This window comes from Nipponia nippon, unplaced genomic scaffold (genome assembly GCF_047370975.1).
Source record: "Nipponia nippon isolate SJK-2023a ecotype South Korea unplaced genomic scaffold, ASM4737097v1 scaffold_7, whole genome shotgun sequence".
NCBI lineage: Eukaryota > Metazoa > Chordata > Aves > Pelecaniformes > Threskiornithidae > Nipponia > Nipponia nippon.
In genome coordinates, this window is record NW_028262391.1 from 12,151,673 (window position 1) to 12,166,578 (window position 14,906).

At 39.3% G+C, this 14,906-nt stretch overlaps 1 protein-coding gene across 12 annotated transcripts in view; it reads right to left on the reverse strand.

The window, feature by feature from the left end:
• ARMC9 (armadillo repeat containing 9) overlaps positions 1-14,906 on the reverse strand; it is an 86,174-nt gene that overhangs the window by 46,288 nt on the left and 24,980 nt on the right. For 10 of the 12 annotated variants that reach the window (XM_087739928.1, XM_087739926.1, XM_087739927.1 and 7 more), the window contains exons 9-10: positions 13,504-13,602; positions 5,837-5,872 (exon numbers count right to left, since the gene is read on the reverse strand). In XM_087739928.1, coding sequence (XP_087596054.1) covers positions 5,837-5,872; positions 13,504-13,602 — 135 coding nt within the window. The remainder of the gene's footprint in view (positions 1-5,836; positions 5,873-13,503; positions 13,603-14,906) is intronic. The other 2 variants (XM_087739925.1, XM_087739932.1) reach the window with 1 other exon arrangement.

Genomic DNA, 14,906 nt, shown 5'->3' on the forward strand with positions numbered 1-14,906 from the left:
GGGCACTGTCACCTCCCTATGATGATGAGAAGGTGAGACAAAGAACAGTAGTGAGAAAAGAAACAGAGCAGGTCACTAAGAGTAAACAGATGTATATAAAAGCTCTCCGCTTCTCAGCAAACTTTTTTTTAACCACCATTTCTTTGCTGCCTTGGGGAAAAAAAAAAAGTGTGCTCCAACCAAAATCTAACTAAAGGATATATAACTGGTAAAGATACATGCATCACCCTTCCACACAAATAAAACTTTTTGGCAAGTCTAAGATTTTGCAAGCTTTTATAAATTTCAAACTACAGAAACTTCAATAGGAAAAACATTTGGATTTTTAAAAATCAATCAGATCGAGCAGGACAAATTCCTATTAATTCCCAAATTACTTCTTAAGCTGGCAGATGGAGCACAGCAAAGCATTTAGTATGGTTTGGCTCTGTAGTCTACCTACACCAAAAAGGCACCACGCAGTGAGGCAAACCCTGTGCTGGAGCTCTGAAGGCCGGACCACCGTGATGGAAAGCCTTCTTGTCGAGCACTCAGTTTTCTGACCAGACCCGAGTTTATCAGTCTAGAACCTGCACAGGAGGAGGGAAGCACTCTCAGGCTTTTGCTGTTTCTGGGAAAGCAATAAGGATACAGTTCGTATTATGTCAAATTCAGTGAGGCAAAACAGAAACGAGGAAAAGCTTTTCAGGGCCAGTTTGTCCTTCACTGCACCTTCATTTCTGAATCTGACTGACTACAGTCAGCACCACTGATAAGCAGAAAGAACTCAACCATGTTACAGGCAGAGATTTCCTTTCTTCATCTTCATCTACATGATTGCAATTAGTCTTAAGTAAGCTAATCTGTATCCGTCCAGTATGGCATACTGAGTAAGACACTGGCTTGGGTCTCAGGAGATACGCTTCTAGTCCTGACTCAGCTACCAACAGCAGACAGAATTTAAACATGTCATTTCACATCTCTGGGCCTCAATTTTTCTCATCTGGAAAGCAGATACAGGCATCCATCTCTTGAATAAGCTATTTTTTGAGATCTACCAATGAATGGCAGTGTGCAAGAGCTAAAAATTATTATTTTGCAATTAAACAATCAAATGCTCATGGCACAACCACCACAAACACAAAACCAACAGATTTAATGTTTGGTTATGACAAAATAATTCTGCAAAATAAGTTAACAACAGCTGATACATTATAGTAACAACTCTGGTACAAGTATTCTCCTGTTTTGGAATTTATTTAGGCCTCTATTGTAAGTAATTTTATGGGAACAAGAACTGCAGTAAACTATTGCTAGAGAATTCTATTTCTTCACGGGGCATTTTTTGGCAGTTAGGCAATCCAGCAGCTCTCCTGCGGCTCGCAGGGCTGTGACGTCAGGGTCTGCACTACTTCAGGTCAGACAGCTGAGGCACCCTGTGACGTACACAGCCACGCAGCGTGCTGCGGGACAGCATCACACGCTCTCCATCTCTTGCTAAATGTGTCTGAAGAGATTTTCAATCAGTTCAATTTTCAAACAAGTGATCCAAATGCAGTACCACTGAGTGCTGGTCATTCAGTTTAACATCTCTAGCCATAGGGGCTCAACTTTTCACCTTTTTATCCTCGTTTTTAAAGAGGAAAGACATGCGGCACCCCAGACCCTCAGAGCCCCACTACCCTTCCTCATACCATAGCCTCTTCAGCTCTGGCTCCCAGACCACTGTTGGTCTGGCCAGCACCACCTCCGCACCCATTCCTTGGCTGCTTTTGCTGCCTCCTCCAGCAGCAGCAGCATCAAGGGGTGCCTGTCCCAGCACAGAGCTCCAGCTGATGGCCCGACAGGCCATAACGGTTTGTACCAAGCCCCACGCCTCATTTGTAATGCTGGCAGATTTGACCGGTTGGAAGCAGCCAACTTAGCAATAGGAAGCACTGGGTTATGGACTCAGGTGGAAATTAAGCCTGGGGAACACAACACCTACTCTGCCAAAAATTTAATGGCACTGTTAACTTCACAGTAACGTTTCTAACTAAAAGAGTGAAATACAGACCTGTCCTAACATTTAATTTAACTTGGTTTATATTCCTGTTCCTTAGGCAGAGTGCTCTTCGCCTCACAAAGCGCCTTGCCCCACACAAGCAGGGAAGGGTAAATGCACATTACAAATGCCCTAGCAGGCAGCTCACCAAAGCAAATACGCTTCTGCCTCAGCACCTCCTTTTGCATTTCACTAAGGAGGATTTGTATGTTTGTTTCCCTTTCTCCTCTTCGGTACAGATCTGAGATGTCCCAATCTCAGGATATTTACCCAGTTAAATACCTTTACATAACCTAACCTCCAAAAGTTGTGTTACACTCTAGTTCCTGACTCACGCATTAGCTCTAACAAAAGGAAAATCACACCTCAAATACACTTGGGTCCTACAAATCAGCTCGTGCGCTTACTTACATCAGCACACTTACTTTGTTTGAGACATATAATCTAGTCAGTGGAAAAAGGTCGTCATCTTCACCACTATCTCTGTACCCAGCAGATCCAAAGCCAAGCTGCCACATGCATTACTTCTGCTGGGAGAGCCAGCTGAACCAGCCTTCACCCCTCTCATCACGTTGCTACCATGGAAAGCAAAAGCAAGAGATTCTCCGGCACAAAAACCTGCCCTACCACCAAATTAATAATGAAACTTTTTTTAAGTTCTTTGCAAAACTTTAGCGACATGCTTTTAAAAATGGACTTCCACACTGCAGATACATGTAAAAACATGAAGCCTTTTAAAATTATTTTTAGGAACAAAAGGATACGTTTAACTGAGGAAAAGGTTAATATTGAAGTCTGGAAGTGAACAGAGCCCACTTTGGCCTTTTGGTTTTTTGATCCTTACAGATCCTTTCTTCTCTTTCCTGGTGTTCATTCTCAAATCTAAATGCTGAACTCTGATATCTTCTCATTTCTCTAGCAATAATGCAAAAACTCCAACTGTACTGTGGTTTTGAGAGTATTTGAATGCTGGGAAGTTGGGACGTACTTATAACAGCTGCTTTTAAATAACTGGACACGAGAAAGTAAAACCATCAGCACTGTGCATTCACAGCCCTCAAAGCACTCTACAGAAAGTAAACTCTTAATATTCTTATAAGGTTAGTAGAAACATTATGATCTTTATCTCCAGGTGATGAATCCAAGGCCACCGACTGAAAGGCAAGCAGAGTCAAAGGCACTGCTGACAGGTAACTTCCTCATTACACACCCGTCGTGTCAACCATCAGACGATGCCTCAGTTGGCCAAGCTTATGTAGCTCCTCTTTACTACCAGTTTTCTTAGACTAAAAAGCATTTATTTCCTCAGCATTTTCTCCCAAGCCCTTTCCCCAATCTTACCTTTTCTGGAACAGGTTTAATATTAATTCAAGCTTTTGAGTAACAGTATTCCTTAAATTGCCAGTCAATGAAAAGAGTGTGAAGAACATGGGGCGTACATGACTCATCTGCAATACATGACTCCCAACATTCACAGATTTAATCTTGAACAAAATACTTCTCATGCAAAACCTATCTTGGGACAGAACCATGTGTCATCAATGAACACATGCAGAAACTAGGTGTCTTAAGGAGGAAAAGAAACAAGCACAAGAAAACAACAGCCCAAGCATAGCTCATTCTGGCAGGATCACGGGGTATGACTTATGCTTGTGTTGGTTCTTGCCAAAGCCAAACCAGGTACCATATTAAGTCAAGTAATTCTGTCGCGATGCAGATTAGCCACAGATGGCAGCCCTTAATTTTTGAATGAAGCAAAGCATGAATATGAACAGCATGGAATAAAACAAAGTTCAAAGCAGAGGGGGGAAAAAAAAATAAAAATCAATATTTATAAAAGAAAACAGATGCATTTCATGTGCAAGCCAAAACCACAACTGATTTTATCAAATACTATAGCCCTGTATTCAAACCAACTCCACTTTGCTATTTAATGTCTATATTAATAATATGCTGAAGGCTAAAACTGAAAGCCAGATTCTGTCCTCAGTTACCACTCTGAAAACGTGCTATAAGAATTCAGTGTAAATTCAACGCAGATTCAGAATTAATAATCAAAGATACGTGATGAATATGTGAAGAGTAAAACCAAAGTCTGAGCAAATTTGTACGTATCATTAGAACTCACAAATTTACGTTGAGCTCATTTGTTATATGCTAATGACAACAAGACTGCTACATGCAGCCTTTGATGGGTTAGACTCTGAGCTTGTGTAACCTGGCAGGTCTACGGGGGCTATGCAAATTTATTTCATAAGAAGATCTGCAAATGTTTTTAATTAATTTTTTTTTCTTACATATACTAGAGAAACGCTGTTATGAAAACTTCCCACTTGGCATATAAAACAGGTTCTCTAAGACATCTGAAGTGTACATAAAAAGGTCACACTGTAATACTATGTGATAATGTAATGACAAGACAAAATGTCAGAAAAAGTATAAAACACTATATATGAACAGTGAGGGGAGGCTGAAAGCTATCTATGTATTCAAGAAATACCTCAGAATTAGAGTCAGATAGCTTCACAAAAATTTTATAAACAACTCTGTGTTGTAAGTTATTACATTCTACATTGTATAAAGCTACATTTAACTAAGGCTACTATAAGGGCAAACCTTTTCTTTAGCAAAGACCATTTAATTCATAATTTCTCATCTGTAATCAACTTTTCTCAATCTCAAACCAGACCATTATGAGGGAACAAAATGCTAAATGTCAAGCAAAAGGTGTCTGTTATGACCATTCACATCATCAACAGGAACAGGTTGATTGATACAGGTGATCTTTTAACGCAGGTGAATGTGGGTAGTGTTCTCTACATCAAGATAAAAAGCACCACCTAAGGAATAGTCCATTGCATTCAATAATTCTATGACTATTTCTCAAAACAAAATGTCGTTTTAAGCCGGGAAGTTGAGTGCCCACAGGGGTTACTGTAATTCCAGGTGATGAATATGTTTAAAAAAAAAGTACAGTTTTTCTTGAAAGGTGAAATCTTGTTTTACCCAACAGAAGTGATAAAAATCCAAATTTGGATTCTTTTAAAGTAGAATACTGACTGACGTTTTTCAGAATTGGTGTCAAACACTTTTATGATATGATTACAGACCGAGTTACTTAGAAGTAAACTCATTTCCTCTCTTTGCAAAGAATGCACTGACTATGGGCAAAATTAGATACTTATGGTGTACTTGTAATATTGCCAGAATACAAACTTCCATCTGGGTTACAGAAGTCACAGGCAGTACACAGAATACCATTCTGCTTTTTCAGTTTTCAGTGAAAGAGGATCCATTTTAATTGTATGAAACAATTTGATAATCTTTACTACAGAAAGAAAGTTTCACTTTAGAAATTAAAAATACAAATGCATAAAATAGGACACACCCCTGAAGAGCACAACTCAATTTGCTGTATTATCTTAAGCAATAACATTTATCTGCTTACTCAAAGGTGTTGTGGGATCAGCTGGTGTTGGCACACTTCAGAGACATCGTATGCTATATACACTGATGTACACGTGGAAGAAACAATTGCTTTCTGCACGTTAAAAAGAAGCTGTGTTTCATGTAAAACTTGTGGACAAAGCTGGTCTTTTGTTGACATGTTACGTGTATTATGAAGCCATAAGGTTACTCAGAACTTCTATTCTGTTCTCCTTGAACATTTTTTGCCTCTTTATAAACCATACAGTTAATGTCATGACAAGTTAAAATGCATGGAAAATTGTTACACATTGTGAAATGAAGAGAAATAGACTGTGACAGACTGCAGCAGGCAATGTGAAAGGATATAAAGATATAGACACTTACATATCCGTCATCACAAGGGCTCATAGAGTAATATCCCTTTATGGGCAAACAGGCACACAATAAAATAAAGAAGATTAAAAAAAAACAAGTTAACAGAAATAAATCAGAGAAATGCACAGTTCTAAAAAAACAACAAATCAAAATTAGCTAAAAGTTAACAGACTATTAGCTTTGAAAAGAAAAGTATAAGCACCTTCTCCCAATCCACATACTTTTATGTTTTAGGACTGAACTCTGTGTGTCTCTCTTGTGATACGTACACATTACAAGTTCTCCTTTCAACACCTGGCAAACTACCTAGTCTGCACATTATTCCATTGTAACAGTTAGAACAGCTATGAAACTTGCCACTCTTCACTGCGAGCAGAAAATAAAGTTCTTAGAATAGCTATGTACCAAGCACTGGCGCATTTATGTCAATATGACTTCTGTTGTTCACTACACCGAAGCAGCTAAGAGAGAGATACCAATGAACGGGAAATCGATCAGAAGACCTCAGCTTCTGAGAAAGCAGCTGCAGGTATTTTCCATGCTTGCTTTGGTTGGAGTTTCTCACCAGCATGTAATGAAAGCTGAGAGAGACAGTTTAAGGTGTTTCAGCAATGCTATCAATTCCTCATCCCAAAAGGCAAAAAGGATAAATTAAGAAAAAGTCTCTGGACGGAAACCTAAGATTTAGTTACTAAAATAAAAAATTGTGATAATTCATGGTTTGAGTCATTTAGTGCAGTTAAGTGTAACTTAGTAAAGTTGCCTCTTTAATTAGACTAAAATATTTAACTCGGAACAGCTTTGTATCTAAAAAGAACAGTCTTAATTCAAAATAAAAGTACACAGTTCAACACAATGAAATAAGACCAATAATAATTATTCTGCTTCTAGTGTTTTTATGCAAACCTGTCAATACTTTAGAGGACGTATTTGTGCAGATGAATAAGTACATAAACACCGTATTTAGCAGGTTCTTCTTTAACAGACATATACAGCCTTATACAGAAGTATACAAAGGTATATGAAACTTGCCACTCTTCACTGTGAGCAGAAAATAAAGTTCTTTCTATTCTTTAATAAATTTTAAAAATCTGACATTATTCTTTTTATTACCATCACACTCAGAATTCCCTGATGTGAATGAGTATTTTAACTTTCATGGTGCTATACACACACACAGAGACAGTTCCTGGCAAAGACATTTTAAAACTAAATTTAAGACAAAGGACAACATCGATAGAATCCAATAAGTGAGGAAAAGAAACCAGGAGATAATCTGCATCATGATGAGAGGATATTTCAACACACACGTGACCTGAGCCAGTAAAAACGTATGTAGGCGTCAAGACAAAGATGACATTAAAGGAAAGTTTTAACATTAAAGGAAACCACAAAAGGTTGGACCAGGTGACCTTTCAAGGTCCCTTCCAACCTGGGCTATTCTATGATTTGAGGACAATAACAGGAAAAGTTTGTGGAAACGCCTACCGATGGCAACACCTTACCTAGAGATGAGGAATTTATGCAAACAAAAAAACCTGCCCAAGTTGCTGCAGGTAGTTGTATCACCTGCAGCAACTTGTGAAAAAGACATCATACACTGCATCAGCAGAAAAAAAGAACTTCTCTTTGCTTCCATAAAGAGGTAGGTTTGTTTCTTCTTTACCGTATATAAGTGGTAACATATAAGAATCATCCCATGGACAGGGATGGAGAAGACTGATCCATTTCATCCTAAGAAAAGCTTGCTTAGGGAAGATGCTGTTTGCTGTACTGTGCATATTATTTTTAAATGGAATTATTTTTACATCCACATAATGCTTGGTGAATCCACTCTGAATGGTTCAGAGTAATAAAAAGAAACAAAACCCAAACCAAAAAGCACCGAAACTTCTGCTACCCTGTTATCCTGTCTCCTAGGTTTCATGTGGTCTCCTGGTGCAGAAAACTTTCACAAGTAAGAAACAGAATACCTGCCACCAACTGTTACAGCTTGATGGCATGTTCACATTTGCAGTAAAAAGCATGTTTGAAGAAAAAAGCACAGACCAGCAAATTAAAAAAATTCCTCCTTGTTTACAGTTTGTAAATGACAGCTTAACTTTACAGAAGTGCTGGTGCTTTGTCCAGTGACAGAACTAAAAAAATATTTTTTCCACAGCTTCAAGAGTTGTGCCAAAAGAGACCTAGAATTTGCAAGGGACATTAATTCAACTAACGGTAGCTACAGGTAAATATAATCAGATTGAATAGCAGTAAAAACATAATGGGCATTTATCCTATTCCATGACACAGGAGCAATATATGCAAACAACTGTACAGCTTTCTAGTCAGAGAAAGTTTCTCCAGTGGTTAACACACATCTTGACTATCGACAGAGACTGTGCATCTGAAGAAGCAGTTTCTGTTTTCTCTTTAATCCAAAGTTTAGAGAATCTTATTACATTATCCCTAATCCAAGAAATTCCAGGAAGGTATACATCTTACTTGAATCAGAAAATCTATTCATGGGTTTAAGACTTGAGCCTATGCTTAAGAACTACTTTTGATGGGGAACGAATGTACAACGCTTCAGTGATAAAGAGCCAGAATCCTCTCGGCTTCATGACATGTATTAAACAGAAAATCGTAGGCATCAAAAAACTACAACCTGTGCTTCTTACCCACCAGACAAATCACTATTGGAAAGAAAAAGAAAAGAAAAAAAAGTAAAACTCAAGTTATCTCAAGAGTATTAAAGATATAAGGGACTATGACAGATCACTGTATTTAAAACTATTCTTTTCAAACTTATGATTACCCACATCAATTCCCTGTCCAAACGAACATTAGAAAGTCAGGAATCTGATTAAATCTTCAAATGAATGTTTCCTCAAGTTGTCAGACCTGTTGCTCTGACCTCCTATTCTTAGATCCAGACCTTTTGCTTTGACAATTCTCTCAGGTTTCTTATCTCCCAATTGAGGACCACACATGTCAAATATCATGATGGAAGAAGGTGATAACATTCAACCACAGCTAGAAAAAAGCCTTATGGTAAAACAGGGCTTGAGAGAAGCCTTGGAAACATCTCCCAACTGTAACACAGTAGTGTGGCCTCTCTCCCACTACATGCAGCAGATGCATCCTGTTAATGGATTGTAGATCAGGCTCACAAGCTGACCCAGGAGGTCACAGAGCTGGCAAGAGGCATGAAGTTGCTCTACGAAAGAATGAGATCCAAGCCAGCTTGCTGGAGAGCACAAAGCAACAGCCAACACCAGAAGCCCTTGCTAAGTAAGATTTTGTGGGTATGATTACACCGGGAAAGCCTTTTGGGTACGAGATGTCATTGCCTCAGGTCTTAAAGCCAGTTAAGAAAGACTTGTTCTGCGATTTGTCCTCCCAATACGATTTTCTTTCAGTATGAAAGGCCTTCAGCCACGGGGGGGTAGGGGAACAAACCAGGACGTTGATGTTTGTATAATAACAGCACACATTAGTAAGTGATACATGCTACCTGTATTGTCATTTCAAAGCCTGAGACCTCAAGGCTTTATATTACACAATACTACTTTCCTGACATTAAAAATTGAGTACAGGGTACAATGCACTGGGAAAAAAAATCAAGTTTGCAGACAAATAACGCTACCAAGGATATAATCCAAGGCATACTCTTTAATTTCCTTGGGCAACACTTCATTTCGGTTACAGCACTGGTACAGTCCTCCTTCCCAGTATAACTTAAAACTACCAGTGTTGTGTAGCTGATTTAACAAAATATACTGTAGAGCTCAAGCACACATCTCAGAGAATGATGCAGCTTTAGCATTTTCTGCTCTCAGAACCTGCTCCCAAACCTGGATTGTCCCCTGAGTTGCACCAGTATAGCTCACTGTGAACTCAAGCACCTCATCTTTCCAAACTACGTAATGCACATCCACTCATCCCCTAAGTAAAAGTGGTAGGAATTTAAGGCTGCGTGTCAGTACAACAAAAAAGTAATTTCCTTGCTAATGATTTTCTTTTCTGCTCACCTATTTAGAGATATTGATCCACCAAAACTGATTTATTGAAGGGTCTGGTCCTGACATTGGTGATGTCAGTGAGATAGGGTCAAATCCTGAATACTCAAGGTGAAGTGGGGAAAACCCCTCACTTATCTTGCCTACACCATGACCTAATGGTAAGGATGAGCAAAGGAGCTGCCCCTCTGCTAGTCTCTTCCCTCTGCAATTATACAGGTGACTGCCCCCTACAGCAGAAGTTTTGTGAAATGGAGTAGCTGGAAAGACCACACTCTAGTGTCTCTAATTAGTTATGAGCAAAAAGCAAAGGGACCTTCCAACACAAATCAAGCACAGATGCTGCAAACTCATACTACCACTTAATCTGGGTCACGATGCCTCCAGCTTTATTCCAAAACTCATGCGAAAACCTGAAACCACTTAATGATAGAACAATAACATCTAAATGTATAACAATGAGGTATTTGGAATCCTGGAAGAAAAAGTAATGGGATGCCTTAGTGGCCTAGTGGCAAACAGTCAGAATTTGGTTTTTAGTCCATCTCATCTGGCTTCCTGGATCAACAGAGTCAGGGAGTGGTTAGAAGTATTTTGGGATGATGAGGAAGGAGTCTCATTTTTCTTCTCAGAAGATGGGCTATATATATTTTTTTCCTCTTACACTTATTTGTGTTTCTACATGTTTGCTATTCATGTATAAAACCAGAACTCTCTACATAGGAAAGAAACAAGAAAATATGATCAATCAAGTGTGGACAAAAGGATAAAATGAAGAAACCTGGTTATGCTGCAGTGAAGGGCTACAAGCAAAGACTGTGATTAGCCCTCCAAAACTTGGCTCAGACAGCCTGAGTGTGTGGGTGTGCTTATAGAAACATTAGATTTCAACCACAGTAGCTACTATAACCTCACTGTCAAGGAGTGACCTAAACCAGTCAAGAAACCCTTAATCTAAACAGTCTCAGTGCTATAGCTGTCCTGGTCCTTCACGGGAGAACTTTGCTGGCACAGCAACTACCTCAAATAGTGTGGGTAAAGGAGACAAAGTCACACAGAAATAGTTATGCTAGTAAAGCCTAGTATAAAAATAGATACTAGTATAAAAGCCTAGTATAAAAATAGATGTGCCAGAAGAACACAGCTTTACTCAGCTTAACCTGGCTAATTTGGGACAGAAGGGAGGCAAAAATTAACTTCCAGGAGGGAAAAAATCCACCACCACCACCAAATCCTCTTTCTCTGACCTATCTACATAGCTGGAAACTGTGCTAAAGTGGCCGTAGTGGCATAGTTATAGTGGCAAAGGCACTTCCAGAGCAGAAATACTTTTAGAGAAGCAGGAGTAAATAAATAATGTGCGAGATCAACAGTCATTTCACAGCTGAGCATCTTTTAGTAGAGGGAAACAAAGGAAGTACGGCTGCAAGAGATTTTGAGCAGTCACCTAATCTGTCCTGGAGGAGCAGCCAAGCATCAACCATTCCTAGTAAATGGTAACCGCTTGTCTACCTTGTTCTTAAAAACCTCCAGTGACAGAGATTCTGGCTGAAATACTGTGCTTATACACTGCTACTTACCCACTTCTTCAATGATCACTTATCATTCTTAAAGCTCTTAAATGTTGGTTTTTTTTTTTTTTCATGAAGAAGGAAACAGATGCCTATACCTAAAGGCTAAACCGTACAAGGACAGATGCTTATGCTAAAATAGCATATGTGATAGGGTTACAGAAAGACATATGCAGTCTAGCAATAATCCACATAGCTTTTATCACTGAAGACATAGCTTCAGCCACTTCTGCGCTCTCTGCAGATCAGACAAACAAATCAGCACCTTGTATAAGGATGACACTCCTCCCTCTGCTCGCTTCCCAACAGTGTTCAAGAAATCAGCGGATCAACTTATGATAAAAAGAAATACAGTAAGAGTGAAACCCTGGGCAAATGGAGCACCTTGAAAGCACAGGAGAAAAAGAGAAGCTTGATGCAAGCAGAGAGCATGTGGCTGTACAGAGTGGATGATCTCGGTTCAGGGAAGTGGAGCTGGGAGACACACACAGCCCCAACATCAGATGGCAAAAATGCGGAAGACTACTGGGGTACATAAAACATTATCTTGGAAAGCCATTGGCAGGGAAAGAGAGAAGACCCCTGAAAATTGTTGGTTAGAAGAAAGATGGGGGGTGTGTACATTATGGGGTGGGAGATGGCATAACCGTGCACCATGGACATGGTGTAAATCAGAGGAGAGAGGAGTTACAGACAGCCCCTAGCGTTGAGGTAGCAGACAAACAGAAATCCTGGGATATGCTGCTAAGACTGCACCTCCTAAATACATGGCAAGTCAGAGAAAGGAGATCTGACCCTTAACAGGGAAATGAGGGCATTTAAAACAGCTTAAAGAGCAATGAGGAATAATATTTATCTCTGAAAATATTAGCACATAGAAAAGGGAACATTTTTATTATCTCTTCATCTTTCTGTAACAGATTTTCAAGAGGAACAAAAGGTACCCATAGCGTCATTGTTATTAAAAACCTTGGCTAGAACAAGGAGCAAGAATCTTATTTTCTTCTGCTTTTCCTTTGACACTTCACAAAGCTCTCCTACTACAAAGTTAAGTATACATGAATGTCTGCCATGGCAAAAACAATAAGCACAGTTCATGACTTTGGCTTGTCTTTGTAAAGCAGTGGCACACAATATTTTAATATTAAAATTTTTTAATGCAGTTTTAATGTTAATGCTTGTTTGAAAAATTTGAACAAGCTAGGTATTACAAAAGGTTGTACCACTGAACAGCTCTTACACTATCGTTAAGTAATTTAAAATTTCATACCCCCAGGCACAGTTTAACAGACCCTAGAAACTATCCTAGCTGGTTCTGCTGCTGGGGGGGGGGGAAAGCTCTTTCTCCATTTAGGCAGAAGAGATTGAGCAGAACATTAATGGGCACAAGCAGCTAGGTGTGCTGCAGCCATGTGAAAAGAAACAAGAGGCTGGTGAAGTGGGAAGGAAAAAACCCTAGGGATCCTGAGCTGCTTATCAATAAGATCAAAGATCCTTAGACATGGGGTTAAATCAACAAGGTGGCTTAGGTGTATCACCTAACTGCCCACCTATCAAGTAGCTCTTACAAAAAAGGGAAGTCCTCCTTGCCTCCTCTTTTCCCCATTTGTTCTCATGATCCTGTCTGATGCTTCTCCTTTAGCTGGCTAAGCCAATTCACTCTAGGGTTATAGGAGCACCACTGACAGCAGAAAGGAACAGAGCATGTGTCCAGAGCTGAGCAACACCATCACCCCTTTTTAGCTAAATTAAATTGGCTAAGATGTGCCATCAAACCACACTTAGGACATTAGTTTCAGGGTTTGTTTTTTGTTTTGTTTGTTTGTTTGTTTTTAAACATTCAGTTAGCATTTTAACAGATAGACAGCTTACTGTTATCATAACAACCGAACTAATCATACTTCTGCAGCTATGACTGTGTAACCGTGCCATTCACCAGCATTTGAGATCAACAAAACTTTATGTATTGCCGTATTCTTATACAAGCTTGGACACATTATGTTTTGTCTTTACTATCTCATATTTGTTTTTCAATATACAGCTTAAGTGGTATTATCTTTTGAGATAGTTACTGTAAAAAAACCCAAACATTAATACTTACAGTTCCAGGCCTTGTGAAGTCAATACTATGTGCTACACTTTGTCTCATCTGATTGCTAAACAAGCGAACACAAACACTTTGAAGATACTCTGGTGTGATCTAAAAATTAGGAAACACAAAGAGAGAACAGAATTATATAAAACTTTTATACTTTCTACCAGACAAATGTTTCTATACTAAAGGTTGTTTTTTGGTTTTGGGTTTTTTTTTGTTTTGGTTGGGTTTGGTTTTTTAAGGGGGCAAGAAATCACACACCTGAGACTCACTGATGCAAGCACAAGGTATATACTGCAACTACAGTTCTGTTCAGAAATTAAGAAAGCGGCAAACTCTTCATCTGGGAATAGTTATGCTATTCACAAGACTAACGCTAAACACTTTTAGAGAGTCTAGAAGAAAAACAGAATTTGCCACACCTGTGTTTGCAAACAGATTTTCCTCAATCAAAAGGCAAGTTGTCCAACAGTAGGTATGAAGCAGTTTTGTGCTTTAGACTTAGACAATGATATGCTGATGTGTTGTCTAGCTAAAAAGCAGAACGTACACAACTGTCTTGTACAGCAGAGAGAATAACTATGAATTACAGAGAACAGCACTTTGTGTTTCAATGCAAAACATCTCAGCGGGTTTAGTTTTTTTGTTTTGGGAAATCTACACCACAATAGAACTGCTTAATTTCAGAACAGTTATTAGCTTCCCCAGAACAGAGGTGAGAGGACTGAGATTATAGAAACGCGAATAGGGACACTTCTGATATTCTCAGACCTATAGCAAGACAACAAACCCCTTCAAATTCAGAATGTTGTAACTTCAACATGATTTTATTCAGCACCCAACTCCACTTTGGATGCAGAAATGACAGAAACCAAGATTCACAACGAAAGAGCACCCTCAGCTGGACACACTTGGGAAGGATCAAATGACTGCCTAGCACAAGGCTTACAAAGGAAATTAAACAAGCATCCGCAACAAAAGACAACCAGTGTCTGGTTCTTCCACCATAGAAGGTAAGAGGATATCACCTTGGAGAGCACTGAAGTGTGAAATGGGAGGCAGCAAATGAATGACTATGTGTTTCTTATTGTTATTGGAGTGCATGTGAGCAGATACCTTTCCTAATCTGCTGTAAAGCAAAATCCACACCTACGGGCAAATTCTTCCCTGCAGTAATGATGCGAGCAGACGGTGATCCCAGATGCAGAGTAACAGACTACAAGACGTTCGCGCTGATGACAGGAGGAAGGTACATATTGACATTTCAGCAGGCAGCGCAGGAACTCCTAGGTCATTCTCCCTGCTAACAATTCATAGCTCCTTTAAAAGCATCTAGAGGCCACTAACATCTGCCGTAAGAATAATCTTCAGGTTATACAGAAGTTATAGTACAGAGGCATGCTCGCAGA